General features: G+C 36.3%; 2 protein-coding genes and 1 non-coding gene across 4 annotated transcripts; 1 reads left to right on the top strand and 2 right to left on the bottom strand.

The window, feature by feature from the left end:
* Nucleotides 1–1275: 1275 nt before the first annotated feature.
* On the bottom strand, nt 1276–5948 carry LOC142627678 (D-aminoacyl-tRNA deacylase). Its single transcript, XM_075801544.1, has 9 exons — nt 5582–5948; nt 5314–5503; nt 5052–5194; nt 4881–4944; nt 3743–3795; nt 3360–3415; nt 2854–2928; nt 2393–2581; nt 1276–1705 (listed from the first exon to the last, which is right to left on the bottom strand). Exons 1-9 carry the CDS (start codon nt 5681–5683, stop codon nt 1618–1620), a joined length of 960 nt encoding a protein of 319 aa, XP_075657659.1. The 5' UTR covers nt 5684–5948; the 3' UTR covers nt 1276–1617.
* Nucleotides 5949–5959: 11 nt separating this feature from the next.
* TRNAV-UAC (transfer RNA valine (anticodon UAC)) lies at nt 5960–6032 on the bottom strand. The gene has a single exon. It is a non-coding gene; the product is annotated as a tRNA-Val (tRNA).
* Nucleotides 6033–6117: 85 nt separating this feature from the next.
* Nucleotides 6118–15052, top strand: LOC142627679 (uncharacterized). Of its 2 annotated transcripts, none has more exons than XM_075801546.1 (8): nt 6118–6273; nt 6363–6472; nt 12035–12114; nt 12515–12656; nt 12734–12883; nt 13183–13384; nt 14302–14403; nt 14530–15052. In XM_075801546.1, the coding sequence occupies exons 1-7, from the start codon at nt 6192–6194 to the stop codon at nt 14400–14402; spliced, it is 867 nt and encodes a 288-aa protein (XP_075657661.1). In that variant the 5' UTR covers nt 6118–6191; the 3' UTR covers nt 14403; nt 14530–15052. The 2 variants fall into 2 exon arrangements, with proteins under 2 accessions (XP_075657661.1, XP_075657660.1); XM_075801545.1 differs by having other exon boundaries at nt 14490–15052.
* The last annotated feature ends 591 nt before the right edge of the window (nt 15053–15643 follow it).

Here is a 15643-nt window from a genome sequence, read left to right as displayed (position 1 = left end):
CGCGAAGGAAAGCATTGTTATTATACGCTACATCCTATTCCTAGCCTAATAAGGGCAGTCTATTTGTCTTTGTCTCTTTGGATGACTTTTTATTAAAGCTTCCAATACAGCTGCCTGTTGCTTTTTTGAAGAAAAGCTTCTACTTTTTGCGTCTTTGTCACTCAACTACTCAAAACATCCAACCCAAAGCTTCAAAAGAAAATTTTAACTGTAGGTGCATTTGCTCTCAACCCACATCAGTGGTGGAAATTTGGCTTACTAAAAGTAAAGAGTTAAAAAAAAAACCTACTTTTACCTCACCTTAAATAAAAACATGTGTTAAATAAATTATAACACCAATAGATTTATAAATATCCACATTCTTTTTTGGCAAATATGGTTTTTCATAATTTAAGACATCATTTTTTGTAGGCCATTAAGTTTTTTAGGAATTATCACAAAGCTCATATGAGGCCGACAATTCAGCACACACAGCAGAAGCCATGCCACATTTTCTAACGAGCCCAATTATTTAACAGTTCATATTTATTGTCTCTACTCTCTAGTGAGCCCATTAGTACAGCAGGGCTTGAATTTCCTCAAGTACCCCATAAGCTGGATTTCATGCAAAGCACATAATTTCCAGCCGGTCTTTGTTTCTATTTAGTAAAACACACATTTATAGGCCCCTTTTTTTGGTTTTATATTTAATTGTGATTACAACTGACTGGAAAAATAGTAAGGGAAAGTCATACAGAGTACCAACATTTGTTTCTCAGCCTGTGCTTTTCTCACAACAAACATCAACTGCAACCTTGCCAATGGTTTCGTAGTCCCATTGACACCATCCCATCCCTCAGTTCCCATATCTTAAAGTTAGTAAAGTGTCAACTTTTGAATCACAAGTAGACATGGTGAAATCAGACCTAACTACAAGTGAGTAATCTATAATTATCTCTATCAGGAATTTAGTATATGATATCATATGATATATGGCAAAAAATATTGGTGGTTTCTGTTAAAAAATGAAAAATGAAGGTGATTTCTTTTGCAATTCATAATCAACTTGGACGGTAAGTAATTGAATATAATTTGGTACTTTAAATTAGAACATTGAGCGGGTACTTCATTAAGCAACAAGCACTATTTGCAATTTCAACAGGCACTAACATTGTCATCAAGCTGCATGCATTGCAATTTAGTTCAGCAGCAACATAATAGGTCATAAGGGCACTGAATATATAGGTATCACATTAGAGTTATAAAAATAAAATAAAATAAATCTTGCAGAGTAAATTAAGCTAGGAAATCCTAGCATCAATTCCCCACTCATTCGATAAATGTAAATGGTTCACACCACTGTAAGTTTGTATTCCACCCTGACAATATTCAAGATCAAATCAATATGCAAAATGGCATAGCAAAATACATTAACTACCAAGCAATGCCAATTTACACGTTGATCTAATATTCCTTAGGCTAAAGTAATGCCAGCAAATTTTAACTAAATGCTTCTAGCTGTGGTTTCTGTAGACTGAAGATTATGTAAAACTATATATAAGAGTATAATAATTTGCCAAGTAATTGACACTACCCTTTTCTGAAAATTAAGCTGTTCACAGAGCCGCTATTGAACAATCAGTAGAAGTCATTTGGTTTGCCAATTTTAATGTTCAGCTCACCTAGGAACCCTGTTATAGCATTCTTCTGCCAGCTCTTGAAACTCCTGCAATAAAAAAGTAACATGAAGCAATCTAATGGGTGATGGAATAATTTCTACAAGAGACAGTGGAACCTAGCAGGTCATGTTTTATGTAATTATATATGTACTAAAGTATATCTCATTAAAAAAATAAACATAAGCATATAACATTTAGAGGATGAGAAATACACAAATATAAGCTTTATAAGTGACCACCAATAACCATCAACTTTAAATGTCCATCTAATAAACTTTCATGTAGAGGAACTGAGGGAGAAATACTCTGAAGTTCTGGGATTGGAATCCTCTCAACAATCAACAGTCCATAATATATACACTACAAGGTGGGTGTTCTCTTATTTTCTTCTTTTATGTACATTTTTTTGAGAGGTCCCGCATAAGTAGTGATACATCACCAGAAAAGTGGTGAAAATGATGCAAGCAATAGTAATTTAGCTGACACTGATTTCAATATGCAAAATAAGACATAAAAATTCATAAATTGTGATTTACATGTCTTCTAATGATGAGTTGATAACGTTAACTTTCAGTATGCAGCAACTACATTAAAGTTTCAAGCTTCTGATTATAGTTTTAGATCTCAGAAACCACCAAATACAATTTTAGCACTACCAATACATCCAAGCTCTATATGGATAAACAAACATATAATGCTTTCCATACACAAACAAAAATTCTCAGTAATCTTACTTGTGATCAAGATGAGCTATAATTTCTCCACCAGGGAAAGCCAATTTTGTGGCCTCCAATGAAGCTTTAATTGATTCTTTCCAAGTCCCACCAATTTCTTTTGAATTTGTTTCTACTTTTGACAGGTTTGGGTCTTCCATTGGCAAGGAATATCCAGATAGTAGGTGGCCCACCCACACACCATCTTTCCTATAATTACAAACAGTGAGACGGCTTATTGCTAGAATAGAAAAAACCTATTTCTTTATGTCAATTGTCAACACATTCATCCAAAAGGCATAATAACAGTTAGACTAAATGAGTTCTCAAAAAACTAAGCCAAAATAAAAAAAAAGGGAAGAGTTCTCAGTAATAAAAATCATATTATGGTGCAAAATGATCAAACAAATTGATGCAAGTATTACTGTCCCATCAAAACAAGAGCCAATGAAGATAAAAGTTGCTGGATGGCTATAACTTACAGAACTATGTCCATATGCCGAGGTGCATAATGTCCACCACCTATCCCGAGAAGAACTTTGTTCTTATCATTCTCCCTAGGACACCACAAAATTAAAAAAAAAAAAAATTGATGTTATCGAAGTATCATCAATGAAAGAAGAATTTTGTCAACTGAAAGCATAACATCATCCATAAATCCTGTCATATTATCAATCTCTAAATAAGGAATGGGCAATTATAAGAAAATATGAGCATGACAACAAGACAAAGTGAAGTTAGAGAAGCGTAATTCCCATTAAAGAGAACAAGGCTCACCACAAACATTAACCAAGTGAGCCATCACACTAATAAGAATGCATACAAAGTCACAAATGGAAAATCGTAAAACAGTACAGAAATAAAGGAAGGAATATGGGTATTAAACATGAAACTAGTCCACCATATAAAAGAGTGTAAACATTAAGCCCTTGTATCAAAAATTCCTTAAGAAATAGTGTAATGATTACTGCTACACTTATCACCATACCCGCTCCAGTTTCCCACAGCAGCCCCTCCTCCAAGTCCAAGTCCTTCCCAAATTAACTGCAAGCACCAGTTCATCAAAATTTTAGTAAAAAGAAAAAACCGAAACACTATTATATCACTTCTTATAGCCTATTACCCTAATGCAGAATGAACAGATTAACATTGAGAAATACATGGTTAGGAATAAGTAAGGCAGAAGTATAAGGAAATACATCTAGTCATAAAATTTTAGTGCCTCATATTTGCAAAATTGGGTGGTTAAATTAACTCATGAACTTTGATAATGACTAATAGTGATTAGAAATGCAAATCTCAGATAATAAAATAAGAGCCAAAACAAAGCAGGGAAATTATTGTTTATCAGTAGCCGATGCTTCACTCAACTAGAGCAATAACTTGAGCTGCATCCTGCCTTTTCCAGTACTCCTCTGTACTACCTATATCAATCACAAGAAATGAATAAGACATAAAATATGAGTTTCAAACATGAACTCAAAAAAACAAAACAAATTATATGTATTATAGGATTAGGCCAATTGGCAAAATCATAAATGTGCAGTACCATCTGACAACTAGCACTGATTAAAGATACAAATTTTCTCTTCTAGACCAATGAAACTATACCATCCCACTTCAAACATCCATACCATGTTATCAGATTTTTCTTAGATCATCACTATTCACTTTCAGAAAGGTCATTTGACAATAAAGTTTTAACAGAAGAAGCAAAAAAAAGGCCAAGTACTAGGAAGGTAGTTTCCTTAAAACCAGTGAAAGGAACAAGAGACACCAAGAAATATACACCCAGGAGTCACCAAGTCTAATCATCTAGTCATTCATGAGAGATGAAAATTGAAGAGGATGCTAAACTAGACCTATTATAGGTTGGTTGAGATAAAAGATGTGTGCTTTGGAAGTACAAGTACATGCTGCCGATGGATATCTATCAAGTACATGGATATTATAAATAGTGGGATATAAGGTCAGTGATACATTATGAACCAAAAGATTGCCCGATGAAGAAAAGGCAAAAAAGAAAAAGAAAAGGGAGATGATGTTTTGAAAGACACATGGCAGAAAAGATAAAGCACAAAAAAAAAAGAAAAAAGAAAAGAAAAGAAAAGAAAAGGGATGACGAATGTAATTGTGAAGAACTACTCAAACATTGATTGAGGGCAAGAATTGGCAAAGTTGGACTAAGAATAGCTTTGATCAAGTACAATGGAGACCTATGGACTATGCATGTAGGAGTTTTCAAATTCACCTAAGAAGAAGAAGAATGCCTTTTAAGCTTATTAAGTTTTCTTAGCTTATAACCATAACCAGGCTTTGCATTCAGAGCAAAACCCAGGAAAACAATTTTAACTGATCTATTACTTTGCAAAAAAATCGTAAACATGAAAATAACTTGAGAAAAGACACGATAGGAACAACAGTGAATTGAAATATACTGAGTTGTACAATAAAGCAAACATTTTTCTACTAGAAGTAGAAAAAACCGAGAGAGAGAGAGGAGACAAACCAATCTCTATGAACATAGTAGGCTTATTAGTGAATGGTCCATGATGAGTACCCTCCAAAGTAATCTACAGTTCAGTAACACACAAGTTTATTTTAGAAAGAGATCACTCTGAGTCACATAGAGAGAGAGCAGAACAACATAGCATAAATGGGAAAGAAGAGAAAGAGAAACCTCAAACTCAGGAACCAAATTATGAGAAAAAGCAATGTTCTTTAAGAGCCTGAGCCAAGGACCTATCCTGGGATTGGGTAGCGCCGCCCATCCAGGCTTCCCACCTTGTGGAGGAACATCACCTTCCTTCAAGTGAGGTACCCCTGCATGCACCATCCATTTAGGACCAAGTGGGTATTTCAGTTTCAGTATGATCAATGAATAGTAGAGTTAAAAAAGAAGCCCAGATGGGGGATTAGTAAGAATAGTAGAGAGAGAGTACCAATGGGGTGAACGGTGAGGGCAGGGCGGTTTGAAACGGCGGTGTGTTTGCTGAGGAAGATGATTTCATGGACAGACTCGCCGGTGAGCTGTTCCCAACGGAGGTCCAAGTTGTCCTCGTTCACTATGAAATTGTCATGTTGCAATAGCCTCACTCCTTCATTGGTGAAGCTCCTAATGTTCTCCTCCTCCTATCATATGCATATGCATATATATTATTATGAATATGATTTATATGACAAAGTAGGAAGCTTTAGCTAAGGGTGTACCTTAAAGGAGGGGCCAGGGTGCCAGCCAGGCATGGCTAGAAGCGCCTTCGCTGGGTTTATGGATGCTGGGTCCGTAGTCGTCGCCACCACCAGTGTCACCATCTCTCTCTCTCTCTCTCTCTCTCTGTTTCTCTCAAATTTGTGTAATTACAAGATGCGCACAGTACAGAGAACACTAATCATCAATTTTTGGGCGAATGTATATATTTAAGGGGGGGGGGGGCAAGAATGATACAGAGCAGTAATCATGCGCCGTCTGTTTCTCTCAAATCTGTGTGTAATTACAAGATGCGCGGTACAGAACAGTAATCATCAATTTTTGGGCAAATGTATATATTTAAGGAAAAGAAAAAAAAAAGAATGATAGGATGGTGATGATGATGCTGCCCAGGATCGAACTGGAGACCTTCAGTGTGTAAGACTGACGTGATAACCACTACACCACAGCATCAAGTTTGTGTCTCTACTCTACAAACAATGTGTCTTAAGCCTATGTAATAAAGTGGTATTATTATTCCTTCCAAAGCAAAAGCAAAAGCAAAAGCAGAAGCAGAGAGATGTGTTTTTATTATGGGTTGTTTTTGACTTTAGAAGAAGAAACAAAGAATTGATGTATTGCTCCTACTCGGCTGTACTCCACAGGCTTCGTTTTATGGCATCCAAACCCCACCACCTCCTCCCCCTACCAAACTGTATAATTTCTCAACTCTCTCCTCTCTCTCCCTAGTAGTAAAAGTAGTATTTCTTTCAATTAACCTTCTTTATTTCTCAACAACAACAGCAGCAACAACAGTTGCAGCGAAGAAGGCAAGGACAATGACAACTGACTCTTCCTCTTCCTCACCCATGAAAGACGCTTTCACCAAATACACCCAATACCTCAACACCCTCGTACGTTTCTCTCTCTCTCTCTCTCTCTTCTTTACTACTGCTTTATTTGTAAAACGCCTCATTGTCTAATGGACTGACATGCCCATTTCCAATGGGGGTTTTCAACTTCAATTTTTGTTAATATTTTAATGGATACTCACCTGCCCAACAACGGTTTCTCTGCTATTCTACTAATATTTCTTAACAATGCCTATTTAGTCTAAGATTAAGGACTGTTATCAGATAGGGGAATAAAAGTTCAGACTTTTCATGTCATAGCATTGGGTTTGTTGGTAAAGTCTAGTGGCACTCATCATTGTACTTTCTTAATCTTTTTTCCCATTATAAGAAGACGGGGCAGTGTCTTTGATTGAGGAAGGGAGAGGAATAATGAATAAGGTTAGGTCCAAAGTTTCATACTTTCATATATTGTTCTTGAAGGGAGTAATGCACTTTGAAGTTTTGAGAGAAAATTAAGAAACTTGATTAATAGAGGAACCACTATCTACAATTTACTAGTATTACTGGTTGGTATTGACTTTTGGGGAAATTTCTTCCTAGGGTTTTTGAGTTGGTTGCAGAAATTTTTCGCAGATTGTGGTTTTGGTGATTTGTCACTTACCTTCTACAAAAGTAGTAGGAGGAAACCTTTATGGAGGGGCTTGAACCTGGAATGGAATGCATTTGACAATAATTGTACTGAGTTGAATTCTGCTGGTTTATGGTCTGTAGACTGTAGAGTTAGTATTGAAAACTTTTATGGTGTAGGGGGTGAAGGTCAAACTGGAATGGAATGGAATGATTGAAGTAGTTTGACTTAAGGGTGGGAGTCAAAACTTAAAGGGATTTAACTTTTCCCTTCCGTCTTCTCTTATCTTACCAAAGCATTAGGAATAAACATTGTTCCAGAGGCTGCATGTATTGGAATTATGCCAAAGTGATGATTTTGGTAAGTTCATCATGCAGAATAGCGGCTGAACCCTGCTACTTCCACCTCTAATCTGGGGAAATCGGGGTTTGGGTTTGATATAGAAAGGGCTAGAGCGAATTACAGTTTGATAGTGGAAATTTTCCTGAATAAAATTAAGAGTTTAATTGACTTGTAATTTGTTCACATATCTAATTTAATATAATCTTTAGATTGAAAATAGAGAGAGATTAAAGGGGCAAGTCAGAGTAATATAGAGATGGTGAGGAAATCATATGATACCCTGAGCTGTCAATTCTCAATTCAATAATCTATCTACCTCATACAGCCAATTACCTTTGAGGCTTATTGAACCAAATAGTCTTATTGAATTGAGTAGGGGCCAAATGACTAGTTTTGGGGTACCATTGTACATAGTTCTTCTCTGACCAGCCCATTGCTACAGCATCAGTTGAGCTGAACTATTCATTTTTTATAAGTATAGAATTTATCTAGCAAACTCTAATTTCTTATTGTTATACCACTCAAATAAAAAATGTGGCTTGAATTATGATGATGCAAGGATCCAACGGTTAATGGTCATTTTGTGGTCATTGTTTTGATTGTATGATGCAACCTGGATGCTAGCCTGAAACTTACACATTTAGTTGCCTAAATCAATGAATGTGTGTGTGTGTGTGTGTGTGTATATATATATTGTATGGCCTAGAAATCATAAAATTAACCGTAATAAGGAGGCTTATGTGGCTGATATCATGAAGTTCTCCAACAGAGTTTTGTATTGGGATTTGAGTTTCATTAGAGCTTTCAAGATTGAGAATTGGAGTCTTTATCTATTTTCAAGGAAATTATTTATGGAGTTCCATTGAGGGGAGTTTGGGAGGATAAGATTTGCTGGATGGCCTGCCAAGAAAAGGAGGTTAGTTCATATAACCGGGTTTTGATTGGAAGTGGTGATCAATCCTTCCCTTGGAAGTCTATCTAGAAGCCTAAGGTTCTGTCTAAAGTTGCTTTTTTTTGTTTGGATTGCAGCTTTGGGGAAGATTTTGGCAATTGATAATTTACGGCTGCTGAAAATTTGGATTTTAGATTGGTGTTTTATGTGTAAAAGCAACAGAGAATTACTAGATCACCTCCTTATCCCTTGTTCTATTGCTATGGAATTGTGGGCTATGGTGTTCTCCTTATTTGTTATTCAATAGTTTATGCCAAAGATGGTGGTTGACCTTTTAGCTTGTTCGCAAGGGAATTTTGGGCGACATCAGAAAGGGGTTATATGGATGGCTCTTCCTTGTTGCTTGATGTGGTGCATTTGGCGGAAGAGAAGAACTGGAGTTTTGAGGATTTTGAAAGGATAATTCCTGATCTTAAACTTTTCTTCTTCAAAACCTTATTGGATTGGTTGTTTGTAGTGGGCATTTTTTTTTTGATGGATGCTTGTAATTTGTGTGCTTGATTGTTTCTTGTCCCTAGTGTATACTTCCTGTATGTACTATGTTTACTTGGGTGACTCTTTTTTTTATGTTCTAAATTTATATTCTAATAAAATTTTCTCATTACTTATATATATGTGTGTGTGTGTGTGTGTGTGGGTTCAGATTTGATCATCACAAAAGCAACTATTAAAGAGTTCAAAATTTTGACTGCATCTTCCCCATGTTTGGTGACAAAAGACAAATTGGATTTGTCCATGTGTGGTTTTGGTGGGTTTGATCATCACAAAAGCAACTATTAAAGAGTTCAAAATTTTGACTGCATCTTCCCCATGTTTGGTGACAAAAGACAAATTGGATTTGTCCATGTGTGGTTTTGGTGGGTTTGGGATTAGGAGAATTTGTACATCTTGGGTTTAAAACTTGGAAGAAGAGTTAAGGTTCAAAAGAGAAAATATTTGATTTACAGTTGAAACGAGAAGGTAAAAAAAATATAATAAAACATTTTTAAAGACCCATAAACTATATAAGACTTGCTTATGAAAAGAAAACCCATGGCCCATAACTATTGTTTATTCCCAACAATTATAGAATTAATAAAATACCCTTGATTCTATAATAACCAAATAAAATATTATATATATATATATATATATATATATATATATATATATATATAAACTACCATGGAAACTTATTCTTAGGCTTTGCCTTAACCTTAGGCTTCCAAAGAGGATATTCTTTCTCTAACCATGCCATGGTTGCATCATCATTTGGGATTGTCCAGAAGATTCACTTTTTCAGCTATTAGCTAAAGATGTTGGGGTTTCTATTTGTAATACTTTCGGTCATGCATCATCTACTTTACTTTTCTGTCAAGATTACTTGAAATCTTTATTTGTGGATCCAATTTATGCAGTCTTATCCTTGATGGTCCGCCACATTGTGTGCCAAATATGTGGGTTGTCAATTTATGTGTGTAAACAGCATGAGGAAGTGAACAATGCGGGAGTTGGGGGGTAAACGTCGTATGGTAGATCATTGTTGTCAAGCACTTATCCTAACTTTTAGCTGCTTGGTTAGGCACTGTGCTTAATGTTAATAACTATTTGAGTGGATGTGGATATTGCATGAAGTTGTATATATGCATCGGGTATTTTTTTTTTGATAAGTAAGAATGATATATATACGAAAGTTACTCTATGCCTGAAAAACACATAGCAACCCAGAAATACAAGAAAAAGAAAACAAAGAGAAACAAGAGAGAAAACCAAACAACAGAGAAATTACAAAAGGAGAAGGGAACAAAGAAAAGAAGGGAGGGAATCACTAGACTTGAGTCCCCACGCCCGAGACCAATCAAATAGAGTTCCACAAAAAGAAGCAAGCAACTGATCCCTAGAGCTATCCAAATCCTCAAAAGTCCTCCGGTTCCGCTCCTTCCAAATACACCAAAGGATGCACAACGGGACTAAATTCCAGATCTGAGACGAATGCTTCCCCAGCCAATTCCACCATCCAAAAAGCAAGTCTGGAACCGAACTAGGCATAACCCAAGCCAAGCCAAAAGTTATAAAAACAAAGCTCCATAATCGATAGGCCACCTCACAATGAAGAAGAAGGTGATCTACCGTCTCTCCACCATGACGGCACATAATGCACCAATCCACAAAAACCAATCTCCTCAATCTCAGATTGTCTCCCGTTAGGATCTTATTCCAAGCTACACACCAAACAAAAAAAGAAACTCGCCTAGGGTTAACTCTCCAAATAGCTTTCCAAGGAAAGATAGTTGAAGGAGAATTTCTTAATTTGTAATAGTACGACCGGATGTCAAAAGCCCCATTACGCTTCAATTTCCAGCTCATCCGGTCACCAACATCCATAGGAGGGATTAAAATACCCAACATACGAAGAAACCGCAGCCCTTCATCCATCTCCCAATCATTAAAAAATCTACTAAACCGAACATTCCAAGATCTTCTATCCTCCGCCCCCTGCCTATGCAAAGAAGCTTCAACAGAAGCCTCCTTATCAATGGCAATGCCATACAGCCTAGGAAAAGCCAACTGAAAAGGTTGATCCCCATACCACCCATCCTGCCAAAACCTCACCCTATTCCCCAACCCAACCACAAACTGACAATTTTTACTGAAATCCTCCCAACCCATACGGATGCTTCTCCACAAACCACACCCATGAGCTCCCCTACCCAGCTTTGAGGTCCATCCCCCCCAATCTTCCCCATATTTTGAAGCTACTACCCGCCTCCATAAACGACCCTCTTCCTTACCAAACCGCCACAACCATTTCCCCAATAAAGCCTTATTAAAGGTAGTGAGTTTCTTTATCCCTAATCCACCATTGGCTATAGGCGCACAAACTTTGTCCCACCCTACCAAATGAATCTTGCTATCTCCCCACAGGAAATCCCTTTGCATCTTTTCAATTTTATTAGCCACATGAGTAGGAATTGAGAACAACGATAGAAAGTAAGTCGGAAGACTAGAAAGCGTACTCTTGAGTAACATCAAACGACCCCCCTTAGACAAGTACAACTTCTTCCATCCAGATAATTTCCGGTTACTACTTTCCAAAATTGTGTTCCAAATTGAAAGGGAGTTGTGAGGAGCCCCCAGCGGCATGCCAAGATACAACATAGGTAAAGATCCAACTCTGCAGCCCAATATATCCGCCAGAGCATGCACATCACCAACCTCCCCTATAGGAACCATTTCGCTCTTATGCACATTGACCTTCAAACCTGTTACCGCCTGAAAACTAAGGAGCAACAGCCGAATATGAAGAATTTGCTCCACATTTGCATCACAAAAGAGGATAGTATCATCTGCAAATAATAGATGTGAAACACGTTCCCCACCATCCCCCATACCCTCAAAATTAAAACCACGGATCAAGCCAGCTCCCTCCATTCTTTTCAACATCCTACTAAGCACCTCCATCAAGATCAAAAATAGCATAGGAGATAGCGGATCTCTTTGTCTTAAACCCCCTGTGCCTCTTCTAGCACTTTTTAGTGACATTAAAAAATAAAAAATTGTGAGAAGCTGGATCACTCTACAAGATGTGGATACATTCTGCAACATAAACACATCTTCTAGATTCTTGGATAATAAAAATTACTGCCATTTGAGGTTTGCTACAATTTATTGGCACTGCTCATTACATTAACTATTAATTAAAATCATATTGTCTTTGTAGAATGAGAAACGTGAAAGAGTGGTGAAAGCAAGTCGTGACATCACCAGCAACAGCAAAAAGGTCATATTTCAGGTGCACAGGTAATGAGTTCATTTTTTCTTTCTTTCTTTTTTCTGTGGGTTTCTCTTTTTTTTTTTGGGTGGGGGGAGGGGGTTCAAATTCCTAGTGAGACATCTTGCCTCTTTAGTGTTGCATGCTTTAATTGTTTTTCAATATGCCTGCCTTCTGATTACTTGCATATATGTCTTTTCCTAATTACAACAAATGGTTGTATCGCTTAGCCCAGGAGAAAAAGGGGATCTGTTGTTTCACTTCTTAATATCTTTCTGGGTTTGGTTTGTTCTTACAGTTTGTTCCTTACAACTTTTAGTAGGTAATTTACCTGATCTAAGTGATGTGGCAATTTATCCTTACATTAGGTCTTCACTTATCTTGTTAGCATTCACAAACATGTTGGTGTTATAATTTCATATTAAACAGAATCAGTAAACGCAACAGAGAAGAAGTTTTGGGGAAGGCAGAAAAGGACTTGAAAGCTGTGACAGATCAGTATGTTTCTCAACTAGTGAAAGAACTGCATGGGACTGATTTCTGGAAGCTAAGACGAGCATACTCACCTGGGGTAGCCTCTTGTGTCCTAAACTATGAAGGCCTGAAATATATAATTAAGTTGAATCATTTATGCATGGCTGGTTGCAGGTACAAGAGTACATTGAAGCTGCAACATTCTGTAGCTTTTGCAAAAGTGGGAATCTTTTGACTCTTGATGAGATAAATGCAACTTTGTTATCTCTTAGTGATCCATCTCTTGAGCCTTTGCAAATTAATGTCCTCGACTATCTCTTGGGGGTAATGGCCTCAGTTTTATGCTCTTTTAACTATTTGGTTTTCTGGAAATGAGAAACTGATGATGGTTTTATGTCTGAACGGGACATCAATGGTGCAATGAGGCATATGTAAAGATCCACGATGATGTATTCTTTGAAGATGTAGTTAATTCCTTGTGATAATTAAAGTTGTCAAATTGATCTATTTGACTTCTAAATAATTAGAAATAAAATTGAAAAAGAGAGAGCTAACAGTCAAAAGATTGCCCACTTTTTCTTTTTTCCTTTTTTGAGAACGAAATGCTCATTGTTCTTGTACAGCTTGCGGACTTGACTGGAGAGCTGATGCGGTTGGCAATTGGCCGAATATCAGAAGGTGAACTTGAATTTGCTGAGAAGATATGCAGGTTTGTACGTGATATCTACAGGGAGCTGACTCTTCTTGTGCCACACATGGATGATAGTTATGATATGAAGACAAAGATGGATACAATGCTCCAAAGTGTGATGAAAATAGAGAATGGTAAATTTTTAACAAATTTATTGCCTAAGCTTGTAAGCATGACCAATTATATTTCATATGATGTTCATATTCACCCTCTAGAGTATTAATAATGGACATGACTTGGTAAATAAAAACAAATAGTTAAAGTTTTAAGACATGAATCTTCATAAAGATGATATGTTGATTTGGATTTAGAACAGGGTTCTTGACAGATTGGAAGTTATCAAAAAAAGTTATCAATTGGGAGTATACTTTTGAATTCTGTTTTTAAACATGATCACCATATATATATATATATATGCATCATTGCTCCTGGGCAGTGTGCTTCTGTGTGTGGATGCATCAGCACTTGTTAGGCTGATTAAGAAAGAGAAGGGGGAGGGGGGGGGGGGGGGGGGCAAAAACTATGCACAAGGCTGCTGCTTCTGTGGGGTTTGGGTGAGGTGCACTGCAAGGAGATTTGATTGTGTTAGTAGCTCCCAATGGTTGGGAGAGGTTTCTTAAGTATATGCCCATGGATGCCATCTACACATTGCATACTTTAAAGTTTCTTACAGTTAAGAATGGTGCGATGGTAATGTAGCATGTATGATAACTTACCATGATTTTGTCCCCAAAAAAAAAAAATCAGAATTCTATGGGATTGGACCTGTGACTTTAACATTGGCAAGAAATCAACAATGTTAGTTGTGCGGCTTTGTTTTGACATTTGAGCCCTTCTCTACTTTTTACTATTATTTGTAAACTTGACTTTTTTTAAATGGAAATGCTCTAAACGGTGAACAACTCAACTGTGAGATCTTTTTTGGTTATTAAAAAAATTATAATATTAGCTTTAATCTTGCTTGCACTTGATTAATTGTATAAGATTTTGTCTGAATCATACAAAATTCCACTTTACTGGTTTCCATGTTTAACTTGTGTTGTTTTTGTAGCATGCTTTAGTGTTCATGTGAGAGGATCGGAGTACATTCCACAACTTGGATCCAGTGATCCAAGTTCCTTCTTATTGGGAGTGCCTGATATTGAACTATGAAGTAATTTCGGCTTCTCCTTGTCTCTTTCTCTGTATTATTTTGTTGGGTGCATGATATTTTCACTTAATTTTTCCTTTCTATTGTAGTTTTCCCTGTCTTATGAGTAAAAGATTTTCTTCCAACCAGAAATTGATCACGGAACCTGACTACATGTCCATATGCCCGCTGATTTCATCAATTCTCCCTTTTCTAGTTACAATGCAAGAGGAGGAAAAAGGCTTTGCTTTATTGCTTGAATTAATGGAGTTCCTTGGCTTTGCTTAGTGAAGATAATTGTCTTACTTTTCTCTCATGAATAAATGGCAGATTTGGAGAAATTTAATTTGCCATTACCCTTTCATTTGCAGTACTAATGTGCCTTGTGTTGTGACACCATTTGTTTGGAGGGAATGGGAGAGGAGGAAAAGGGAAGGGATTGGATTTGACAAATTGTTGTCTAATGGGAATCCAATGAACCTTTAGTTCTAACGGTACTTTTTAGTTTTTACTCCTGTAATAAGGGGATTAAGGATAATGTTGTGGATTCATGACTTACAAGAGTCGTGTATAACTTAAACTTAGCATGGTTGTGTAAAATTCTAATTTTATTTTCATTATTTAAACTATTACTTAAGGTCTAAAGGTAAAATAACAAGGTTGTGTTTGGAAACTTGAATTTGCATGCATTTGGATTTGGATTTTAAATCAATAGATTTTTTTTTTCTTGATAAGAAATCAATAAATTTGAAATGCCGTAATTTCAAATCCATTAATTTTAAATATTATTTCAAAACCACGGATTTTAATGGTTTAAAATCTTTGGTAGATTTCGTCAAATCCAAATATTTGATCTTTTAAAATTATCTAAACAAGGTAAAATGATTTTAATCCCTCAAATCCAAACCACATACAACAAATCATTTTTTTGATCAATTATCTTTTCTTCTATTTTAATCAATTTGAAATTATGTTTGGTTGGGGTGAAAATAAGAAGGATGGAAAATAGAGAAAAAAATAAGGTAAAAAATAACATTTTTCACTGTTTTGTTGAGAGGGGGAGGAGGAGACAAAAGTAGTGGGACTCACAAGTTTTCTCTTCTCCTTCTTCAAAATACAATCTCTCCAAATTGGAGAGAAAATTAGAGTAAAAAGTGAGGTTTTTTTTTTTTTGGACAAAATTGCTCCTATTTTTTTTTTTTTTTTTACTTTCCATTGTAACCATTTTTTTTTTCTTTTGTTTGATTAGGTAGTAGGTTCTTCT

This window comes from Castanea sativa, chromosome 3 (genome assembly GCF_040712315.1).
Source record: "Castanea sativa cultivar Marrone di Chiusa Pesio chromosome 3, ASM4071231v1".
Classification (NCBI taxonomy): Eukaryota; Viridiplantae; Streptophyta; class Magnoliopsida; order Fagales; family Fagaceae; genus Castanea; species Castanea sativa.
This window is presented reverse-complemented; position numbering and strand designations above follow the sequence as displayed.